This window comes from Balaenoptera borealis (genome assembly GCF_965194805.1).
Source record: "Balaenoptera borealis genome assembly, chromosome: 3".
NCBI lineage: Eukaryota > Metazoa > Chordata > Mammalia > Artiodactyla > Balaenopteridae > Balaenoptera > Balaenoptera borealis.
Window position 1 is genome coordinate 60922607 of NC_138866.1, and position 23167 is coordinate 60945773.

General features: G+C 31.8%; 1 protein-coding gene across 16 annotated transcripts in view; it reads right to left on the reverse strand.

Annotated features, from left to right (window-relative positions):
* MIPOL1 (mirror-image polydactyly 1) overlaps positions 1-23167 on the reverse strand; it is a 333916-nt gene that overhangs the window by 243160 nt on the left and 67589 nt on the right. For 7 of the 16 annotated variants that reach the window (XR_014242314.1, XM_082384153.1, XM_082384149.1 and 4 more), the window contains 4 exons: positions 17405-17445; positions 16158-16389; positions 14483-14633; positions 13093-13198 (listed from right to left, as the gene is read on the reverse strand). Coding sequence is in view for 15 of the 16 variants with exons in the window: in XM_082384153.1 (XP_082240279.1) it covers positions 13093-13198; positions 14483-14633; positions 16158-16389; positions 17405-17445 (530 nt within the window). In the remaining variant the exon portion in view is untranslated. Of the gene's footprint in view, positions 1-13092; positions 13199-14482; positions 14634-16157; positions 16390-17400; positions 17446-23167 lie in introns of all 16 variants that reach the window. The other 9 variants (XM_082384145.1, XM_082384146.1, XM_082384155.1 and 6 more) reach the window with 3 other exon arrangements.

The following is a 23167-nucleotide window of genomic DNA, read 5'->3' on the forward strand; positions in this document are numbered from 1 at the left end:
TTAGTCACCGTTCAGGTGTATAAAATGCACAGAATACCATCAGTTACGGTTATTAGGGGAAATTAAATGAGATGATATATAAAAGCTCTTAGTCAAATAAAGTAGATTCTCAACAAACATCAATTCCATGCCACCAATACCATCATCACCCTCAATCCACAGACTCACAATTTGGCTTCATTTCCAGACATATTAAAAATGTGATTTTGATTAATTTGGACCATTTATATCTATAGCCATTTCAACATTTCTTGTTTTTTTCATTTTTACCTTTTTCATTGGCATGCAAAAACTACAAATGGGAACTGAAGGAGATATTATTCAGAACACATTCAGAACACTACAGTATAATGACACAGGTCTGTACAAAATATGATATTCTAAGATATTTTTACATTATAAAATACTTCTAATTTGTGGGTCAGATAGGATGCACAAAATGATGCTAAACAGTCACCTAGGTACAGATTAACACGTATGTTACATTGCCCTGTAATATTCTGGCATATTGAAAGGTTAAAATACTATTTACTAAACTTTAAATGCCGACAGGCTTCCTATCACTTCTGTATAGTGTGATGAGATCTTTATTAAGTGACATTTAATGTAAGCTGTGTTCTACTTTATATACAATAACACTTGATTGAAAAGGTAAAGCTGTTAATATCAAGGGCTTTAATAAGTCTTGTTAACTCTATGCTTAAAGACAAATGCTTTACATCAAGGGTATATTTGGTCCTGTGTGATGAAGAGAAAACATTTTTCCCTCTATAATGCTGTATCAACTTTAAATATATAAACAATGTGTGTATTTAAAGGAGTATTCTAAGGTTAAATTTTAAAATGCCATAAAACACACACACAAAAAAATCTGATTATATATTTTATAAATGCTAAGAAAAGTTTTCCAAAAGTAAGGTATTACAAAATGATAATTTTTAACACCTATTAGGTTATATGTGAAATTTGTTGATTACAAAAAACCTGATTCCTTTTCTAGAATTCAGTACTTCTAAAGAATCAATGTGCAACTCTCAAATATTTTTAAACATTGTAATTACAATTTTAAAAATTGTAAACACTGAGCTTTTCCAAGGTAGATGACTATTACAAAGTTCACTAGAAAATCAATATAGCATTTTAGTTGGAATTTGCTCATTAAACACCCACAGCTCTAATGCAAATTATGATGGAATGAATAAAGCAAATACATATGCTTCTTTCTTTTTATTAAATGTAAAATCTACTGTTAATTGCATCTCGTATGTCATACAAACTTTTCTCCTTAACTATTAAATAGAAGCTTTAACAAAAGTCATTAGAGATTCTCTTTCTTTGACTTGAATAAATTTCAATATTTGTTCAGTAAAGGTTCACAGCAGTTAAATTACATTAACAAATATTATTAGCTACTATGTAAGCCAACCCAGTAAAATACTTGTATTGTAGGTAGAACAAATCATTGGGTGTTTACAATAATATTTGGATATCTCCATTTTTAAACACGGTTATCAAATATCCTATAATTCTTAGTCAAATGAGAAAGATTCAGAGAGGATCACCCCCACCCCCCACCCACAAATACTCAAATTTGTTTAGTAAGCTAATTGTTTTCTAATATAGGCAAAAGTAAATATGAAGAAGCTGAACCATACTAAGTATGAGTTTATTGAATCAAGACAGAGTACATATTTCCTTAGTAGAACCCAAGTCTATTGACAAGCCCATATTCTACACTTCTCAAACTACTTTTAAAATACAGTAGCAGTGAGACAGTATATTGGAAAACATTCTAGTTTAAACACTGAATCATGATTCTCTAAATAACATAATTTGGAGGACAGACATTTCCCAGGAAAAAGAATCCATTTAACATCTTCAAGGTAGTTATGTAAACAGAAAAGGCTGAACTAAGGAGAGGGAAGAAGAAATCATTAGGATTTGAATTTGAAACATGTAAAATAATCACTGATTACAATTCAGCTTCCAAAATTCTAAGCAACAAATATAGATAATAGTTCGGTAAAAGACTTTATTATATATAAAAGAATTTCAGATTGTCTGAGCATTTACTATTATTGCTTTACATGATGTGAAATGAATTCCTTGCAAACATAACATTTAGTGTTTTACAAAACCACCCATATATATTCCAGAACCACAAACATTATGCTATGTCTTAATTTCCTTAAAATTTCTAATTTCTCTTTGTTGGCATAAATTGCTTATTATAAATTTAAACACAGATCATAAATGCCACACACCAGTAGAGAATTAACGAACCTATTCCAAGTAGTTTGATGGTTCTACTCTTGGCATTACATTGCTGGATTCAACTTATTTCGTCAGAACTTCTTTTACAAGCCAGAATATTGTATTTCTAAAACTGGATTTGAATGTTCACCATTTTACATGACTATTCTGTAAATAACCTTTTCTGATTAAAAATACAGGCTCGTAAAAATGTGGGGACAGAAATGTTTTGCATAGTTTTGTAACTTTCTGTGTATAATTAAAATAAATAGGATATGTTCTCATATTCTTCAGTATTATTCAAAATCATAAAATAGAATAGAATTTAATCATTTGGACATGACATATTTGATTGAACTAAGATGCTCCTAAAATCAGATTTTACACTGTTTCCAATTTTTCACTATATAAACAACACTGTAACGAACATCTTTGTACACAAATCCTTATGTATATACACAGGTAATTACTAAGGAAAATTCCTAGAAGTATGATTATTACATTAAAAAAGTTTTTTAAGCTCTTTACATATGTTTTAAAATTTTCCTCTGTAAAGCTGCTATAAATTTATACTTACCAAGAGTATAGAAACTGCTAAAGCTTGATTAGAAAATTATACAAAATTGTGACTTTAAGTAGCAAAAATATAAAACAGTAACTCTTTTTGGCAAAACTCGCAATCATTATATATATGTATTGAGTACAGATAACTCAAAAGACTATATAAGAACACTTTCTAAAAATGTTCTTTTTACATTCATACCTTTAATATATCTGATATTAGAGCTATAATTTTTTTACATGTTTATTGGAGTATATAATTGCTTTACAACGTTGTGTTACTTTCTGCTGTATAACAAAGTGAATCAGGTATATGTACACATATATCCCCATACCCCTCCCTCTTGTGTCTCCCTTCCACCCTCCCTATCCCACCCCTCTAGGTGGTCACAAAGCACCGAGCTGATCTCCCTGTGCTAGGTAGCTGCTTCCCACTAGCTATCTATTTTACATTTGGTAGTGTATATATGCCAATGCTACTCTCTCACTTCGTCCCCGCTTACCCTTCCCCCTCCCTGTGTCCTCAGGTCCATTCTCTACATCTCCGTCTTTATTCCTCTCCTTCCCCTAGGTTCTTCAGAACCATTCTTTTTTTTTTTAGATTCCATATATACGTGTTAGCATACGATATTTGTTTTTCTCTTTCTGACTTACTTCACTCCGTATGACAGACTCTAGGTCCATCCACCTCACTACAAATAACTCAATTTCCTTTCCTTTCATGGCTGAGTAATATTCTATTGTATATATGTGCCACATCTTCTTTATCCATTCATCTGTTGATGGACACTTAGGTTGCTTCCATGTCCTGGCTACTGTAAATAGTGCTGCAATGAACACTGTAGTACATGACTCTTTTAGAATCATGGTTTTCTCAGGGTATATGCCCCGTAGTGGGATTGTTGGGTCGTATGGTAGTTCTATTTTTAGTTTTTTAAGGAACCTCCACACTGTTCTCCATAGTGGCTGTATCAATTTACATTTCCATTACATTCCCATGGGTTCCCTTTTCTCCACAACCTCTCCAGCATTTATTGTTTGTAGATTTTTTGATGATGGCCATTCTGACCGGTGTGAGGTGATACCTCATTGTAGTTTTGATTTGCATTTCTCTAATGATTAGTGATGTTGAGCATCCTTTCATGTGTTTGTTGGCAATCTGTATATCTTCTTTGGAGAAATGTCTATTTAGGTCTTCTGCCCATTTTTGGATTGGGTTGTTTGTTTTTCTGATATTGAGCTGCATGAGTTGCTTGTAAATTTTGGAGATTAATCCTTTGTCAGTTGCTTCATTTGCAAATATTTCTTCCCATTCTGAGGGCTGTCTTTCTTTTTGTCTTATGTTTTCCTTTGCTGTGCAAAAGCTTTAAGTTTCATTAGGTCCCATTTATTTTTGTTTTTATTTCCATTTCTCTAGAAGGTGGGTCAAAAAGGTGCTGTGATTTATGTCATAGAGTGTTCTGCCTATGTTTTCCTCTAAGAGTTTTATAGTGTCTGGCCTTACATTGAGGTCTTTAATTCATTTTGCATTTATTTTTGTGTATGGTGTTAGGGAGTGTTCTAATTCATTCTTTTACATGTAGCTGTCCAGTTTTCCCAGCACCACTTATTGAAGAGGCTGTCTTTTCTCCACTGTATATTCTTGCCTCCTTTATCAAAGATAAGGTGACCATATGTGTGTGGGTTTACCTCTGGCTTTCTATCCTGTTCCATTGATCTATATTTCTGTTTTTGTGCCAGTACCATGCAGTCTTGATTACTGTAGCTTTGTAGTATAGTCTGAAGTCCGGGAGCCTGATTCCTCCAGCTCCATTTTTCTTTCTCAACACTGCTTTGGCTATTCGGGGTCTTTTGTGTTTCCATACAAATTGTGAAATTTTTTGTTCTAGTTCTGTGAAAAATGCCATTGGTAGTTTGATAGGGATTGCACTGAATCTGCAGATTGCTTTGGGTAGTAGAGTCATTTTCACAATGTTGATTCTTCCAATCCAAGAACATGGTATATCTCTCTACCTGTTTGTATAATCTTTAATTCCTTTCATCATGTCTTATAGTTTTCTGCATACAGGTCTTTTGTCTCCTTAGGTAGATTTATTTCTAGGTATTCTATTCTTTTTGTTGCAGTAGTAAATGGGAGTGTTTCCTTAATTTCTCTCTCAAATTTTTCATCATTAGTGTATAGGAATGCAAGAGATTTCTGTGCATTTATTTTGTATCCTGCTACTTTACCAAATTCATTGATTTAAAGCTATAATTTTTAATATAAAAGATATAAGCTCATCCCTGAAGTATTAAAATCAATATCAATAATTTTAGGCACTTTTGAAATATACTATTAAGGGGTATTTAACTTATTTTCTGCACAGAGTTTCTACTTTAAATTTTAACAGATACCAACATGAAAATTCTGTGAAATATAACTGCTACCTAACCTTTTTCCAAGATCATTTCCTCTTTAGAATTGGTTATTGTTATGTATGATGGTTTCTCTCTTTTCCTCTGTGAGACAGACTGAAGCAATGGGAAGACTATAAGCCTTCGAGTCAGATGGACTAAGGTTCAAGTCACAGTCTTGACACTTAGTACCGACCATGTGCCTTTGGGCAAGTTACTTATTAGCCTCTCCAGGTTTACTTCCTCCCATGTAAGATGTAAATATTAACTAATTTACCAGATTATTTTAAGGATTAGAGACAATGTATAGAAGCACCTAGGATATAACTGGTACTCAGTGAATTGTAGCTAATATTAATATTTGATTATTTTTATGAAATTCTTAAATCTTTGATAATGTCAGAAGTCATGAAAACATTTTTGTTCTGTTTAGCTTTTAATTTAAATTCATAGTTCACTGTGAATAGATTTTAAAAGGGAAATAAACAGAAAAGTGAAACAAAAAAGTTTGAAACGAAGGATTGGATGATGAGAAAAATTACCATTGAGATATATATATCTATTAGCATTTATTACATTTTACTTAAATGTGAATCTGAAATAAAAGAAATGGGATGCACAGAATTTGGGTTTTAATCTAATATATATCTGTGATAAACCTTCATGTAGACTGTTACAACAGCATTTCCTTTGCTTCCCTGTTAGTTTTTACATAATGTGAATACTATCATTATAATGTGATCTCATGTTACAAAATTGGCCATACTCTACCTGTAAGCATTATTTGACCTGGCACTCATTATAATTTTCATACTCATAGGATTCTACAGCCAAAGATAATAATATAATCAGCATTCTACCTATCTATATTTCTAACTGCTGTATTTCACAGAGATGGGACTTTTTGTTTTTCTCTGAAATGACTAGCTATATTCTTGAAGTCCTTTTTCCTTCCAAATTAAAAAATATATATATAGATAGATACATGTAATACTCCATTATGTTAATACTGTTACATCATTTAAGTGTTAAAGACTAACATATTTTATTAATGCCCATTTATATACAGAAAAATGGGATTCCACTGTGCATTATTTCTTGAAAGCAAGTATTATGCTATTTTCTGTTCTTCTGATATATAGAACTAACTGACTCTTGTTCTTTTTAATCATTATATGGTCAGCATCATTTGAGATATGATATATGGTTAACAGGTAATTTTTTTTTACAAGAGAACAATGTAAACATTTTCTATTACACAACAATTTTTATTTTTCTATGTTAATTAGTTGGGATGTCTTAATATATTCGCTATAACGGTAGATTACATACCTATACTTTTAACATTTACATGTTAACCTGAATAGAAAAACTTAAGTTATACGTTTCAGGGATTCTATGTTCTGGTGCTTTGGATAATAACATTAAACTCATCTCATCTCTACCAAAAATAAAAGAACATTATCTGTAATAAGAAGGGCTTAACAATATTTTCTTTTATTTACAAGTCAGTCTAAATATGGGTGCCCAGGGAAGAATCTATGTTTAAAGAGAAAAAGCAGATTAAACGCTTGCAGAGTCAGTACAGTATGCTAACTAAGTAAATTATGTAACCACTGAATTATATGTAAAATGTAACTAAGATAAATAGATAGATTGATTGATTGATTTATATAAATATAAGACTTAAAGAACTAAGGAGTTCTTCTGACTAAAACCCAATATTGGCCTTATTTCAGTTTAATTGGAAGAGGATCTCAAATTCATCTTCTCCATGAGATACCAGGAACGTGGATTTCTCTTTGTACCAAAGGTTAATAAGAAATGTGTCTGCAAAAGTCAAACAGCATTAAATACCAAAATCTGATTATTATTCTACAGGAGTTGTTCTGTCATTCATAATCTCTCCATGCTCCAAGCTTCCACAGCTAATCTTTAATGGATGACATGCAAGAAAGAAAAATAACTAACATATAGAGCAGAGACTCTAAAGTGAGCATTTAAGAAATAGAAATATAAGGCTTTTGAAGAAATATAAATATTTTAAATATCACAAAATAACATAAAAACTATTTAAATAAATACTCGTATAAAAATTTACACATCTGTATACTGTAAATGCAATAGATTAATAAAAATTAAGAGACATTAAACACTAGACAATGCCCACTGAGACTGTTTCAGAAAAATGAAAGGCTTAATTAAACAAATTATTTTTAAAAGTTATAACCACGTCACTCATGTAAGAGTGATTAAATTAAATGGATTCAGATCAGGTCATACAATACTATCTCTCACTGTCAAACTTAATTTAAATAAAAGAATTTTTGAAGTATTTATGGTTTAATCATTTTATTTAGATGAGAAAAGACATTTACCTAAAGGACAGAGACAATGTTTCAGTTGTGCTTCTCTAAAACATCCCCTAGTATTTGAAGGTCATACATGTCAATTTACAAATCATATTATCCACATATATAATTTAATGAGTTAAAACATAATAAGACCTACTTATCAAATTCCTTTATTTTCTTTTTTGTAGAGATGTAAAATTTTTTTTCATATTTTCAAACTTTCTAAATAAGGTTAATTCTGAAAGTCAAGGAAAACTAAAACCTGTGTGGATAAGATGAAGTAAATAAAATATATTTTTAACAAGGAATACATATCAATTCTTTGTGAAACAAAACCATATATAAGTAGCTATGAGATAGTTATTTATGTTAGTTACACTTTGATATGCCCCCTATTAGATCAAGAAGTCTTGAGAAAACACGATGGTGACATCATCACCTTATCATCATAATTACCATTTACTGAGTGCTTTCTAATGGGTTAAGCACTTCACAAACATTATCTCACTTAAACGTCACCAAACTATAAGGTAGGTTTTAACCAAGTCTTAGTGAGGCTGTCACTTACACATGATAAGCAGTAGAAAGATTAGAACAAAGGTCTGAATCCAAAGTCTAAGCATTTAACCACTATCTACTACAATGGTGTATTATGAATGAGAAGTGACTGCAAACAAAAAGACATGTTCGAAATACCAAATCTGTTTTATTTGCTGATGCATATTCAGTGCCTAGCACAGCGCCTAGTACATAAAAACCCCTCAATAAATATTTCTTTAATTTTTAAAGAAGTTAGCATAGTCCCTATTAAGCACCTAATAAAAACAGTATCAATGGTGGTGATGATGATGACGGTGATGTCAAAAAAGTAAGGGAAGGTAAAAAGGTCAACCATTTGAGATTTTATCATGATGTAGGTCACAACGGAGTTTCCAACTCTCATGAGATCACATTATAATGACAGTATTCACATTATGTAAAACTAACAGGGAAGCAAAGGAAATGCTATTGTAACAGTGTACATGAAGGTTTATCATAGGTATATATTAGATTAAAACCCAAATTCTGTGCTTCCCATTTCTTTTATTTCAGATTCACATTTAAGTAAAATGTAATAAATGCTAATAAATATACATATCTCAATGGTAATTTTTCTCATCATCCAATCCTTCGTTTCAAACTTTTTTGTTTCACTTTTCTGTTTATTTCCCTTTTAAAATCTATTCACAGTGAACTATGAATTTAAATTAAAAGCTAAACAGAACAAAAATGTTTTCATGACTTCTGACATTATCAAAGATTTAAGAATTTCATAAAGATAAAAATAATCAAATATTAATATTAGCTATAATTCACTGAGTACCAGTTATATCCTAGGTGCTTCTAAACATTGTCTCTAATCCTTAAAATAATCTGGTAAATTAGTTAATATTTACATCTTACATGGGAGGAAGTAAACCTGGAGAGGCTAATAAATAACTTACCCAAAGGCACATGGTCGGTATTAAGTGTCAAGACTGTGACTTGAACCTTAGTCCATCTGATTCGAAGGCTTATAGTCTTCCCATTGCTTCAACCTGTCTCACAAAGTACTGGGAACATTTTGTTTTATGCGGTTTTGATTATACAAGATTCTTATTCTTATAAATTATACAATCAGCTGGGGAGACAAGTTGGACTAACATATACATAAGTTACGTAATAAAGACATAAAAGTAAAAAAGGGAGAAATCTGAAGGACAAGAAAAATGGCACAGGTAAAATGGCAAGATCTGATCAAAGCCATCACATGGATTTCACATGACGTTGGTTTATGTAATCTTTACGTGTTGAACCTATCACAGGAATTATTTTAAGATTAGAGAGCAAGTAACTTAAAAAAATCACATCTTTTAAAAGTAACATTACTTTTTCTAATACTAAATCACTGCAGAAAACCTGAAAAGGCAGAAAAAATCCTGTTAATTGAAGCATTTATACACTCATTAACACTATCAAAATTTGACTCTCATTTTATATTATATACATGTGTATATAGTTTTTTAACAGAAATTATAAATACAGCTTCTCCCTACTTCTTTCACTTAACTTTAATTCATAAAATATTTTTCATATCATTAAATATTCTTTAAAAACGTTTTTTAATTACTGTACAATGTCTCATACCATAAAGGTACCTGAATTTATTTAACCAGTGCCTTATTATTCGATTGATTCTAATTCTATTGCTATCATAACTAACAGTGATATGAATATTCTTATATATATATATATATATATATATATAATCTTTACATTTAATATACTCAAAGAAAATGGTTATTTCCTTAGAATACCTCATATTTTAATTAACATTTGAAAAACCTATAGACATACATTTTTGTATCCTATTTGCAATTTCCAATGCTGAGATATTTTAGCATGTATTTCTTTTAATGTGGAATATTTTGGTTTTTAAAACATTTTATATTCTGCTTAAGTATACTATATTTTTACGTGTATGCACATTTGTAACTTTACCAAATACATTTTTATTTTGAATATAAAAATGAGCAGTGATAGAAACAAATATCCACGCTTGTGTGGATTCTCTGTTCTTTCATATGACCAAATAAAACATTTATCACATGTACTCATAGTACCATAATGTTCCTCTTTCTATGAGGGTAGTAACATACTTTTTTTTGTTATTGTGTTTAGCTTTTTGATTACACTTACTATTGATCACGTAGGAGATAAGCTTTTTCAAGATTAGCTTTCTTTTTTAAGATAAACTTTTAAAAAATTCATGTATAATGAGAAAATATGAAAAAGTTCAAGAGTTACCAAGAGTCAGTTGATAAATTTCCTGTAGTTTCAAACCAATGGATTTCTTAAACAATTCAGGTTTTTTCTTTTGACATATTATAATAATAATTCTCTCTAAGGTTAAAATTAAAATATCTTAAAGTTTTTAATAAGATAGAACTAAAACATTAAAAAGTAAAGATACATTTTGAAAATTTATACTTTAAAAAACTTAGGGGATTTAAATTTTGAGTCATTTTTTTCTTTTTTTAAAATTTATTTATTTTTGGCTGCATTGAGTCTTTGTTGCTGTGCACAGGCTTTCTCTAGCTGCGGCGAGTGGGGGCTACTCTTCATTGCGGTGTGCAGGCTTCTCACTGTGGTGGCTTCTCTTGTTGTGAAGCACAGGCTCTAGGCATGCGGGCTTCAGGAGCTGTGGCACATGGGCTCTAGAGCGCAGGCTCAGTAGTTGTGGCGCATGGGCCTAGTTGCTCCGCGGCATGTAGGATCTTCCCGGACCAGGACTCGAACCCGTGTCCCCTGCATTGGCAGGTGGATTCTTAACCACTGCACCACCAGGGAAGTCCTTGAGTCATTTTTATAACTAAATGGTTGGACATGTTTCTTTAGGATTGCTTAGCTCCAGAGAAACTATATAGCACTGCTATTTTCATCAACTTAGGAAGCTATAAAAATATCCTCAGCGTCTTTCAAACATTCAACATTTATTAAAATAGTATTTTGTCATTAATGAGAAGAATTTGATGTTAACAAGAATCATAAAGCAATCAAATTCTTTCCATTTTATGCATGTGTGATTCATACTGTTTAGTAATAGGGAACCCTTAAATACATACTAATAAATAAATATGTAAAGTATATGATTAGCTATATTACACAAAAGTTTAAAGAGTAAATATTAATGCTTAATGAATTTTCTCCTCCAAGAGATAAATGAGCTACCCAGATATATGAATTCATGATTTACAATAAATCACAATGGCCTAAATCTTATTAAATTACATCTGTTAAGACACATACAAAGTTAAATTATAATGCAAACACCTTAAAACAAATGTATTTCTTGTAATACCATTCCAGCAATTAGTATACATATTTGATTATAAAAAGCCAAGAAACTTCTAAATTGTTCTAAATTTATATTTGAATTATTCATTTTTAACATACTGTTAATTTTCCTTAAAATATATTACTCTCATATTTCCCCACTAAAAAAGAAACAAAAATTTCATAGTTGTTTAACATAATAGAAAAACAACCATCTGGTATTTGGCTGGAGTATTTATTTATGATCATCTTAGTTATATTTTCATGGTGATGTTCTACTTTGCACGGTAATATTTTGAAGACAGACAGTATCTGTTAATCATGTCTCTGACCTAAAACACCAGAATTCTTTCATATGCAACCAGGTTAAGTGGTTTATTTTTTTTTTTTATTTTTTATGTATGTATGGCTGCTTTGGGTCTTCCTTGCTGCATGTGGGCTTTCTCTGGTTGTGGCGAGTGGGGGCTACTCTTCATTGGTGTGCATGGGCTTCTCATTGCAGTGGCTTCTCTTGTTGAGGAGCACAGGCTTCAGTGGTTGTGACACGCGGGCTTCAGTAGTTGTGGCTCGCGGGCTCAGTAGTTGTGGCTCGCAGGCTCTAGAGCGCAGGCTCAGTAGTTGTGGTGCACGGGCTTAGTTGCTCCGAGGCATGTGGGATCCTCCTGGACCAGGGCTTAAACCAGTGTCCTCTGCGTTGGCAGACGGATTTTTAACCACTGCGCCACCAGCGAAGTCCCAGGTTAAGTGATTTATAAAGTATGATTATAACGTCAAACTAATCACAAAATACAATTACTTTTTAAAAGCATTCCAATTGATATAAAAATGTTAAAATAAGGGATCTATAAAATGCCTCTGAGTGCTAATTTCTACTATTCTATGAAATGTCTCTTTTCTTAACACACTAAAACAGTGTGAGGAAGAGAGTCACAGGGATAATATATAAAATGGAGAGAGAGAGAGAGAGACAGAGTCCATCAGAGACAACTGAGAATCACCTGATCATATCTATAACACATCACAGATACATTTAAAAAATTTTCTCCTTGTCATGACCTGTGAATGAAGATAGACTCCAAAACATATTTCAGGCATTCATTTATAATCTTAAACTCTGGCAACCTTTTACCAGAAAATATTATCTTCAGGGAAAGATCTTTTCAGGGCAAACATTATCTTCATCATCACCCACGTCATCAGATGAAAATTAATTAACTGCACAAAACACATTTTTGAATCAAATGTAGGTTTTCACTGGCAATGAATATATGACTATCTTCATACAAAGGAGAAGTATTTCCTCTCAACAAGCTAAAACAATAAGTGGTATGTGAACTGCTGGTTGAAAGGTAGAGGCACTGGTAATCATTATTTCCCCTTGTTTGTTCAGGCCCTTCCAACAAAACAAACAACCTTTTTGTGATTGGATTGACATGGTGTTAACAATGCATTTAATGCCCAAATCAGTATGAATACAGGTAAAGCTCTCACTAATACCAGTACCAGGATGTTAAAGCCACCTATTTTCTAAGCAGCCAAAAAAAAAAAGAAAGAAGGAAGACAGAGCTTTCCCTCCTTTGACAAATAAGCTAGTATGCTACTATTCACCAAGCACATCAGATAATAACCTTGTGTATGACTTTGAATGCCATATGTTAATACTGATCTACTATACCTGCTGTTTTTTCAGCAATTTGAGCTTCTGTTGCTTTTTCTTGGAGTTCCAGTTTAAGCTTTAGTTTTCTCTGTTCTTTATCTTCTTTAGTCAGTTTTTCTTGAAGCTAAAACACATTGAAAAAAACATAAGATTCTTACTAATAAATTTCTTGCACAAATATACTTAATCCCGAAGATAATTTTTGCTTTTCTCTAGACCCTTATAGAATAACTGTATTAACTTACTGAATACATAGCTCCAGGGGAAAAAAAAATTTAAGGTTTTAAGATATTTTATAAAATAATAATTACCTGAAATGACATAGAAATTATAAAAACATTTTAATATACACTTAATTTATGTGTGTGTATAGGCAAATGAAATTAAAGAAGGAACAACATTATTATTAAAAATAACTACTGCAGCAAAAAGCAATCTGATCCATTCTTTTGTCTTAAAGCAAAAGACTTGGAAGGGACTATCATAATAAAATAATGGGTAGCACAAATTATAGCTTCTTAGTAATTCTAATATTTTGAAACAAAATTAATTAAGATAATAATCTTAATATTTGATACAAATCTCCCTTTGAGAATGCTATGCCATCATATTCCATTTAAATTGGCATTGGCACCTGGCTCATAACTGGCATGTAATAAACAGCTGGTAAATGAAAATACAGAAAATATCTCAGGCTTTCATACAGGATCCCTCCAAATGTTTTCTTTTTAATTTCTCCCTCCGTTTATGTCATTTGTGCTGTTTTCCGTCAGACATGATCAACATTCTTAACATCATGCTTCAGTTTGATTAGGTCAAACAACTAGAATATTAGAATCAGAAAAGTATGTAGAGGTTAAAAAAAAGAAAAAGAAGGCAAGCATAGAAAGTGAACATTATTTAATAACATTATTTAAAGCTCAAAGGAATGTAACTAGAAAAAGAGTCAGAAAAGATAAAACATGACATGACAAATTGGATTGGACAAAATGTAGCAGTATAAGATAACACAAGGTAAATGACAATATTTCCAAGCCTTGCTACTTTAAAGTTTACATATATTATTGAGGTGAAATACAGGGCACAGATACTACTAAAAAAAAGAAAAAAAAGTTAAGAAAGTAACATGAAATCAATGAAGTAAAATTTGAATTTTTTAGGTACCACACATCTATGAAAAAGGAAGTGATATTGCAAGCCACCAAGGCAGGAAACCAAACAAATTGCTTTTCACAGCTCATGTCTCAACTCAATCACACTGTGAATGGCATGGTATGGCAACAGCATAAAGCTACTGTTAAAGGATTAAAGTACACAATAAAACTGAATTATGATGAGTGACAAAGCAAACTTAGAAGGTCAACAGCTAAAAGTATACTGTACAATCATCAGACTTTCTATATTGTACCTTTTTATTGCTTGCTTTGAGAATGTCCAGTTCTTTGAGAAGCAATGCTATTGTCTCCTCTTCATTTAAGTCTGAAGTAACTTGACAAGGAATCATACATTTGTAATGTAAATCATTATTTCTATGTTCCATAATGCTGTAATAAAGAAAACTATTAAAACAATATACATATAATTTCAACTATATAGGATCTATACACTTTACACTTCAAATGGGGGAAACATTTAATTTTAACAGTAAGTATGTAAAGTTACTTAGTTTAAATTTTTTCTTGTTATGCACTGTTAAGAAAATACTATGGATGAAAAAGACTAAACATTGCAATTTCACAGAGGTGCTAATATACAATATATCACAGCAATGCTAATATATCAATTTCACAGGGAGAGCTAAATCTGTGAAAAGCATTTAGTAATGTCTAGAGATTCATGGTTCAGTATACTTAAAGATCGCAGTTTTTAAGGGCTTGTGAATATTAATTCAATTTGTACTTCTTGTCAGGACTCTAGATACATTTCTTACTTTTCTGAAAATGGGAACAATAAATATTCTTTCATTATAATTGACAGAATATCATATTTTCATTATTAAATTCGTAACATTAAAAATGAAAACCTATTCCTGTAACATTTAAGCAAAAAAAAATTTGTACAATGTGTATGCTATTTGAGAACAATATTAACTTGTTAGCAAGTACTATAAAGGAAGGGAAGGGAAAAGAGATGACTTTAGCCTAATCTCTATTATTTACTTTTCCCATGTGGTTATAAAGTTTATCACCTCTTCATTCATCCCTACTCCCCAAAAATGTACTCCAAACTGCACTTTGATAAGAATATAACTGATTGCGAAGAAAGTGGAACATATTAATATATCTACTTCATTATATATTAATATTCACTAATATAGCTATTTCATAATTTTTAAGTAAATAGAAATAGCTATTCCTATGTAAAACTCCATTAAAAAGTATTCCATAAAATATGATTTTTGTCTGGACTGAAAACATAATATTTATATTTCAATATAATTATAAATTATATTAGTTTGAGAATCTTTAAATTTAGCAGTATTTTCATAGTACATGACTAATTATCAAAGTGCTTTTCTCCCATAGGTAAAAGTCACAGGTGTCAAAATTCAAATCCCTTCATGAAATAGGTAGCTACATAAAGTGAATGGGTAGAAACTACAGAATGCAAAATAATAAGGAAGGTAAATGGGAGAGTAGACAACCCTTCTAAAAGCATTCAAATTCATTTAAATGAAGAAGAGTGCTGACCAAAATCAAATCATATCTTTGGGCTTATTTTGTCTTGGAGCTGCCAGGTTATGGCTCTGATGAATAATATCCCATTTAATATCAACTTAATAGCTATTTCCAGATCCTTAATGAAAGGTCACTTAAAATAATATTCAACAAAAAAATATAAAACCTCATGACCTTCATTCAAACTCACCTTGTGCTTTTTCACTCAGTGATTTAGATACATTATATCAATGTAATGAAAATAGTAGAAAACTCTAGTATTAGATTCCTCAAATTCTAATAAGTTAATGATATGTCAAATTTAGGCCACATCAAAAAGAAGAAAGGGAGGGACAGAGAGAGGGAGGAAGGAAGGAAGAGTTCTCCCAATTCTTACTTTCTAAATCTAAGGCTGCTAGCACTCACTTGGACTTTTCTGTAGTGCAGTAAGCTGTCTCATCACCTAGATGAGGACTGATGACTTGAAAATTCCTTGATCTCTGCTCTGGCAATTCTATGCCCTCATAAGTAGCTTCATTAACTAATTCATTGGATTTCTGATGCATGCTTCCCTTAGAATTCACAGGCAGTTGCTCATCTAGCTGTGTACTTTTATTTCTCCCCGTGGTCTCTTGTTCAAGATAACCATGGGTTACGTCTGCATTTAAAACAAAACAAAAACATGAGATATGAAACACCATCATTACATATTAAATCAATCAAATGAATATTTTTGTGGAAATAAGAGCTCTCACAGCTTTAAACATGCACTTACTAACCTTACTCCTATTGTTATCAGATAAACATGTACAGGGTGATTTTGCCACAAATATTTCCATTTCCACAGTCAGTGGGCATTTAGGACAGTGGTTTACAACCTTAAGTGCACATCAGCTGAGGATTTTTTAAAAATCCTCAAGCTCAGGCCACATCTTCTACTAATTATATCAAAATCTCTGGGAGTGATCACATGATTCCAGTATACAATCAAGGGTGGGAACCACTGACTTAGAGGTTATTATTTTCTACATTAACTTTTCTTTCCTAGATTTTGAAAAATAGGATGCAATAAGTTAACTGATTACAGTGAAATGATAATGTGCATGGAATTTGGGTATTGGCCTGAGTTAAAATTCTGGCTTTGCCAAGCACATAACTTTGGGGAAATTACTTTACCCTTCCATACCTCAGATTCTGGTTTGCAAAATGGACACATAATAGTACTTACTTGAGTTGTTGTAAGGATTAACTGAATTAAGAATTAATGAATGCAAAGTGCCTGGCCTAGTGTTTGGCACATCAATCAATGTTAGCTATTATTTTTGTAATCATCATCATATAAAAATGGAAATAATACAAGGAGAATTATTTTTAACTTCCATTTTATCAGATATGTATTATACATTAGAGAATATTTTGTAATGCCTGGCTATCTCATAAATATTAGTTATTTTAAGCTGTAACTAGTAAATAATAGCTATTTCAAAGGAAGAGTGTATATCTGATGTTATAGTGAAATTCTGGGGAGAAAATGACACACAAGCAAGCGCACAAACAAACTCTTTTAACCAGTAAATCAGATCAACAGGCACAAATACTGATTGTAACTAGGACTTTATTATTTCCAACAGAAATAATTCTTCAACTTTTAAAAGCAGGTGAATCTCACCTACTTGTTGATGATGCCTTCTTTAACTTGCCGAACTTAAAATCCCTTTGAGGCAGAAGAAGAGTAGTTTTAGAATAAAAACAAATGGGAAACATAAATAAGGTACTCATTCTTTAAGAAGAAATTCTTTGCTTACATATATGCTGAAATTAGGTAGAGCCAGTCATAAACTCCAAGTCCTGGATATTATCTTATTGGTGGCTGAATGCTAGATCAGAAACCATTCGTTTTTGGTCAATTACTCTCTATTTCCCCGTGTTTGTGGGAATAAACTGGGAGAAAGTGCTATCATAATTACATACTGTGATATATCTATGAAATTTCATTATATTTTGTTTTAAACTTTAACAAATATGGTATCTGAAGATTATTTGTTGGTTCTTGACATTTCAAAACACTTAATTTGCTTTAGATGTTCATCATGCTACTTTTCTAGAATAGGCTGGTATTAGTACCCCCAAATCTGAATGAGGTATTATAAAATTTTATAAATGGACACTAAGGAATACCACTATCATTAACAGGCCATGCTTTTTTAACACTAACATATAACTTTATAGGCAATTCAAAGAAAGAAAATTATAAATAGTTATGGAAAACAGTATCAAAATAACAAAAATTGTCTCCAGGGGCATATCAGAAGGTAACTATTAGGCTCTATGCTATTCTCCAGTTTATGAGGTACAAAGATTCTTCAGAAGGTAAAAGGATAAGCCAAGGAGCATTGCCAGCTAGAAAAAGCCCCTAGTTCCCCATGACAACACCTTATCAATTGCTTCAGAATCTTAAGTCTTGACTCTGTGACCTGTTTTTGAGACCAAACTTACCATTATCTGCAACTTGTCCCATGTTTTCACCTCTGTATTTCTGGGTCTAGTGCAGCATCTCTCTTCTTTCAGTTTTTTATTTCTAACCTGTGAGTGCTTACTTTACCCCATCCCTGATATCTATATTGCTATTTGGTTACTAGATTTATAGCTCTCTTTCTCACTTCAGCTTACCTAATGTCAAATTTCATGATCCCTGAACTCTTGGCAAATCACTGCCTTTTAACCTGTGACTGTACTATATTCTCCAAACTGAGAGCAGACATGGAACCTTCTCAATAACAGGGCTCTTTACTGATCCCTCCTGGATCCTACTAATTATAACCCCCTGAAGTATTATCAAAATAAACTCATCAAGTTCTAACACACTTCTGGATTTTAATTTTAAATGTTTAATATTTTTGAAGAATTCATACTGTATGATTTGGCTCTGTTTCTGGATGTTTCTATCCTTGCTCTGTAGCAAAAGCTTTTAGATTCCTAACTGAAACTGTTCACCAGATATTTGGAACCTGCTCTACAACTATCCATACTCTTCCACTGAGAATTTAATTTTACTTTAGAGTAAACAGAGCTGATTTATAAAATTTTCCTTCCGGTCTTTTTTTTTTTGGACCAACTGTTTTAGCAAATATTGCTTAAATCCTCTGAATGCTCTCAATACTTTTCTACTCTGCCATATTGCATTACCCGATATCAGAATTTGATCATTTGTATAGAAAGTTTGATGCCCTCAATTTATTTATTTATTCATTAATTTAATAATAATCCATGGAAATGCTGCAGTGTGATATATCCTGTGATAAGTACTGGGAAAACAAAGATGGGTAAGAAACAGATTCTTCCCTCAAGGACTCTACAGTAAGAGAAGGAAGACAAACTGATCTAGTAATTTGAATACAATGTACTAAGGAGTATGCTAGGGCTACAGAGACCACAAAAAAAAAAACATGCTAGACATCCTGATGCTCTACTGGAAGACTCGGAGAAGATTTCACAAAGGCATTTGTTCCAAAATAGGACAAGCAGAAATATGCAAAGTAATGAACTGTCAAAGAGTTTGAGCTTGGTGAAGTAAAGAGAAAGTTGACAGACTATAAGAATAAGAGAACAGGAAGAATGAGTACAGAAGAGAAGAAATAGCTTTAGGAAAAACACAAAGACATTTGTAGAACAACAAACAGAATCTGTAGAACAACAGAACAGAAAGGACAAGGTGCTATAGTTGAGTGAAAACTTGTAAAATGAGTAACACTGTAAAGACAAATTCCAAGATGTGGTAGATCTGGGAATGTGTTGATTAAATAGACTGATGATGAAGGTACTTGGAGAGGAGGAAGTCAAGGTATCAGGGTACAGGGAGTGCCATCTTTCAAGAAACTGAAGTCATTCAGAAAAATGGCAAGAAATGGAGAGGAGAAATGAAAGACAAATGCAAAAGACTTCACTGACTGCATAAACATGCTAAAGAAGACAGAGCCAGATGAGAAAGCTAACTGATGTTAGTTAACAGTCATTTCTTTCTACCTGTTTACTTTGAAATAATTCCAGTCTTATAAAAAAGTTGCAAAAATAGTACAATGAATTACTATACACCCTTCATCCAGATTCCTCAATGTTAACATTTTACCACGCTTGCTTTATTATTTACTCTATGTCTGTCTACCTACACATACATAATTTTTTCTGAAACATTTGAGAGTAAGTTGCTGGCATGATACACTTTGACTTTTCAAGTCAAATTTTAAGATACTGCTGTATCATACTTCATTTTACCAAATTTTCTTTATCTTATTCACAGCTCAACTTAAATTCAGAGAATACGATAGTATTTAGTTACTCTAACTCAGTCTTCAATTATTTTTCCTAAACTCTCCAGCCCCAGAAGAAGGACTTCTATCAAGTGATAACAGGATGATGCCACTAAAAGCTTTAGTTGAGATGCTGTATTACCCCATCACTTGAAAGAAAATTGCATTAGAAATATACCAATAAAATGCAACAAAAAGTGAAGTTATAGGTCTGTTTCATACACTATTCCAATAGAAAGATAAGATAAATGTTTTAAAGAACAATTCACTTCTGATTCAAATTCATCTCTAGGCAGATGAAAGTTTAAACTAAAACTATTCTATTGATTGCTCTCTATCTCTCTCATATGGTTTGAAATGGAAACTCTATAACTTTAGTAATTTGCTTCAGTGTTGAATCAATGTCATTGTTAATTGTTCCATCATTATGACTAACAGAATTAATACTATTTAAGTTCATTTCTCCATAGGAACTTATAGAATAAGTTATTAATCTCTTCTTCATAATTCATAAGTCTATGAAATCTAACTTTCTTTTCTCAAATAACAGGAAATTTTTTATGACAACTATCAATCCCTTTATTTATTTGCTCTTCTGCAGGCACACTGCATTATTTGGACATAAGAATTTTAACCACTTCAAACCAAATATATTCCCCAATTTTTGCTATTATTATTTAATGCTATCACTGCCATGTAAACCTATCCTGTGACCATCTGAAAATGATGTTATGGAAGATTATTACTCACTATTCCTCAAATGCCACCTACTGCTATTGTTAGAGACAGTTTATTCATCTGGGCAAAGTGGGTAAATTTAGTAAAGACTTTTTAGAATCCTAATACTTAATACATGTGCCTAGGCCAGCTGTATTATATGCTTGGAAGACCCTGTATCTCCCTAGTGACTTTCACACTGTTTCCAATGGATCATTTTCATGATCTAACAAATTCTCCCTTTACTCCTGGAGGTATTACTATTGTCAACTATCCCAATGTTAGCGTTGCTACTAAATTCTCAGTTCCTTAGTCTAGAAAATTAACAGCATTATACTATTTCCTAACCTAGTAAAGAAAACTTTAGGATCCCTTTTGAGTTCAATTCTCCAGACAATTATACATTAATGTCAGTTAAACTGATTGAATTGAATTAATTGAATATACTCAGTTAAATTGATGCTACCCAAGAAATCATAACTCATGGCCAAAAATAACTGTTACTTCACAACTACTATATAGAAGTGAGGAGGTGGCTAGAATCAAATAGGGATTCTTAGAGGCTGGGGAATTTTGTTCTGTCTGGCTTTGTAAATAGTTTGTGACAACTGGTATCTGTGTAAATGGATTTGATGGTCCCCTGGGGGGTCAATACTGTTTACAGAACTGTTTCTTCAGAGTGGTTGAGCTAGAATTGTCTCTAGGGATCCTACAGGGGTTACTCAGAATAGCAACATCTCAGGTACCCGAGAGCTCAGTGGCAGAAAAGAGAAAGAGGAATGGAGGTGCTATAGGCAGGTACATTGGAATAAATGGATCTCTCTCCTTCAGATGCAGGTGCTACTCAGGGGTACTTGTATCTAAAACGAACCATAAAGGAAACAATTTGTTAATGTGCTCTCTGACACTTGCTAACATAATTGGTCACCACTTCTTTACACTCTATCTTTTCTTTTTTTGGAAAAGTTATTACTTATATCGTAGCATCTGATTTTATAAATAGAAAAAGAACAAAAACCTCACGTTTATTGCTTCTTTTGTATATTGTCTATCACTACATTATGTAAAAACATCAAAATGATATGATACTTTTTGCTATTAAATAAGTGTAAATTTGATTTCATGATGGAAGTACTATAGTAGTCCCATATTTTAAACAAATGTCTTTTTTTCAATGGTTAAGAATTTTTCTAAGCAAACATTAGTTTCAACACAGTATCAGCTAGTTGCTCCTAACCAATTCCTTAACTGAGTTACACATAGATTATCTATCTGTATGTGTGTATAAATATTCTTTATTCCCTTTACTAAATATTTCCGACTATTTGCTTCCTTTATGTGTGTGTGGCAGTTAGTTTTCCACATAGATGCATATATGGGTTTTTCTATCCCCAAACATAAAAGAAGGACATCAGAAACTTTTGCCATATCATAGTGGTTCCACTTAATATGAGTGAGTACAAGAGCAAAGTTTAGACCTTCCAAGTAGAATACTGGTGTATTTAGAGTTTCCAAGCAGAACCACAGTGCAAGGGCTCTGAAGACTGACTGCAGAGTTTGAATTCTGGCTCTACCACACAGCTGTATGACCTTTACCAAATTACTAAACCTCTCATCAATTTCCCTATCAGTAAAAAGCACATAATAAAAGCACCTACCTCAAAAGGTTATTATGACCATTAAATTATTTAAATTGTATAATCTCTTGGAAAAGTGTCAGTACAGAATACACACTCAATAAATGTTAGCTATTATTATTTGCAAGAATCTACTTAGCTAAAAGTAAAAGATTTTCTTATTAAAATGTAATAAGAATAAATAACATATAGTAAGAAAAAGTTTTCTTATTAAAATAGCAGAAGACATGAACATGGAAAATAAATAAAATGTTACTTTGTTCAATGAAAAACATACAAAAAAGAGAAAATACTTAAGGTTAAAACTTGTAGTTAATACATAATGGTTTAATAAAGTTTGTATAAGATTATAAAACTAATAAATTACAAAAGTAACAGAACTTCAAAATTCAGAAATCCTGACACTAATCTAAAGAAAGATCCTGAAAGAAAATTCAATCTCACAGAAAGAAAATTAAGAGTATATTTCTGTAAACTCAATCCCATGGCAGGAAAATAAGAAATTTAAATAACGTGTTTCTGTAACATAATTTGAACACTACCATATTGGCACATGATATTAGATATGATCAGGATCATAGCTAGTAGACCACAGGTACTTATCCTACAGAGATTCTAATTTAGGAGTCACAAGAAATTAGGTAACTTTTGGATCCTTGGCTTAAAATATGCAAACTTGTTACCTGGATACTGTATACTCTCTCAGGGGGTTTTCAATTTATTTTTCGGCTTGACCAGCCATAAGAAGAAGAAGAAAAAAAGTACTATAACTTTC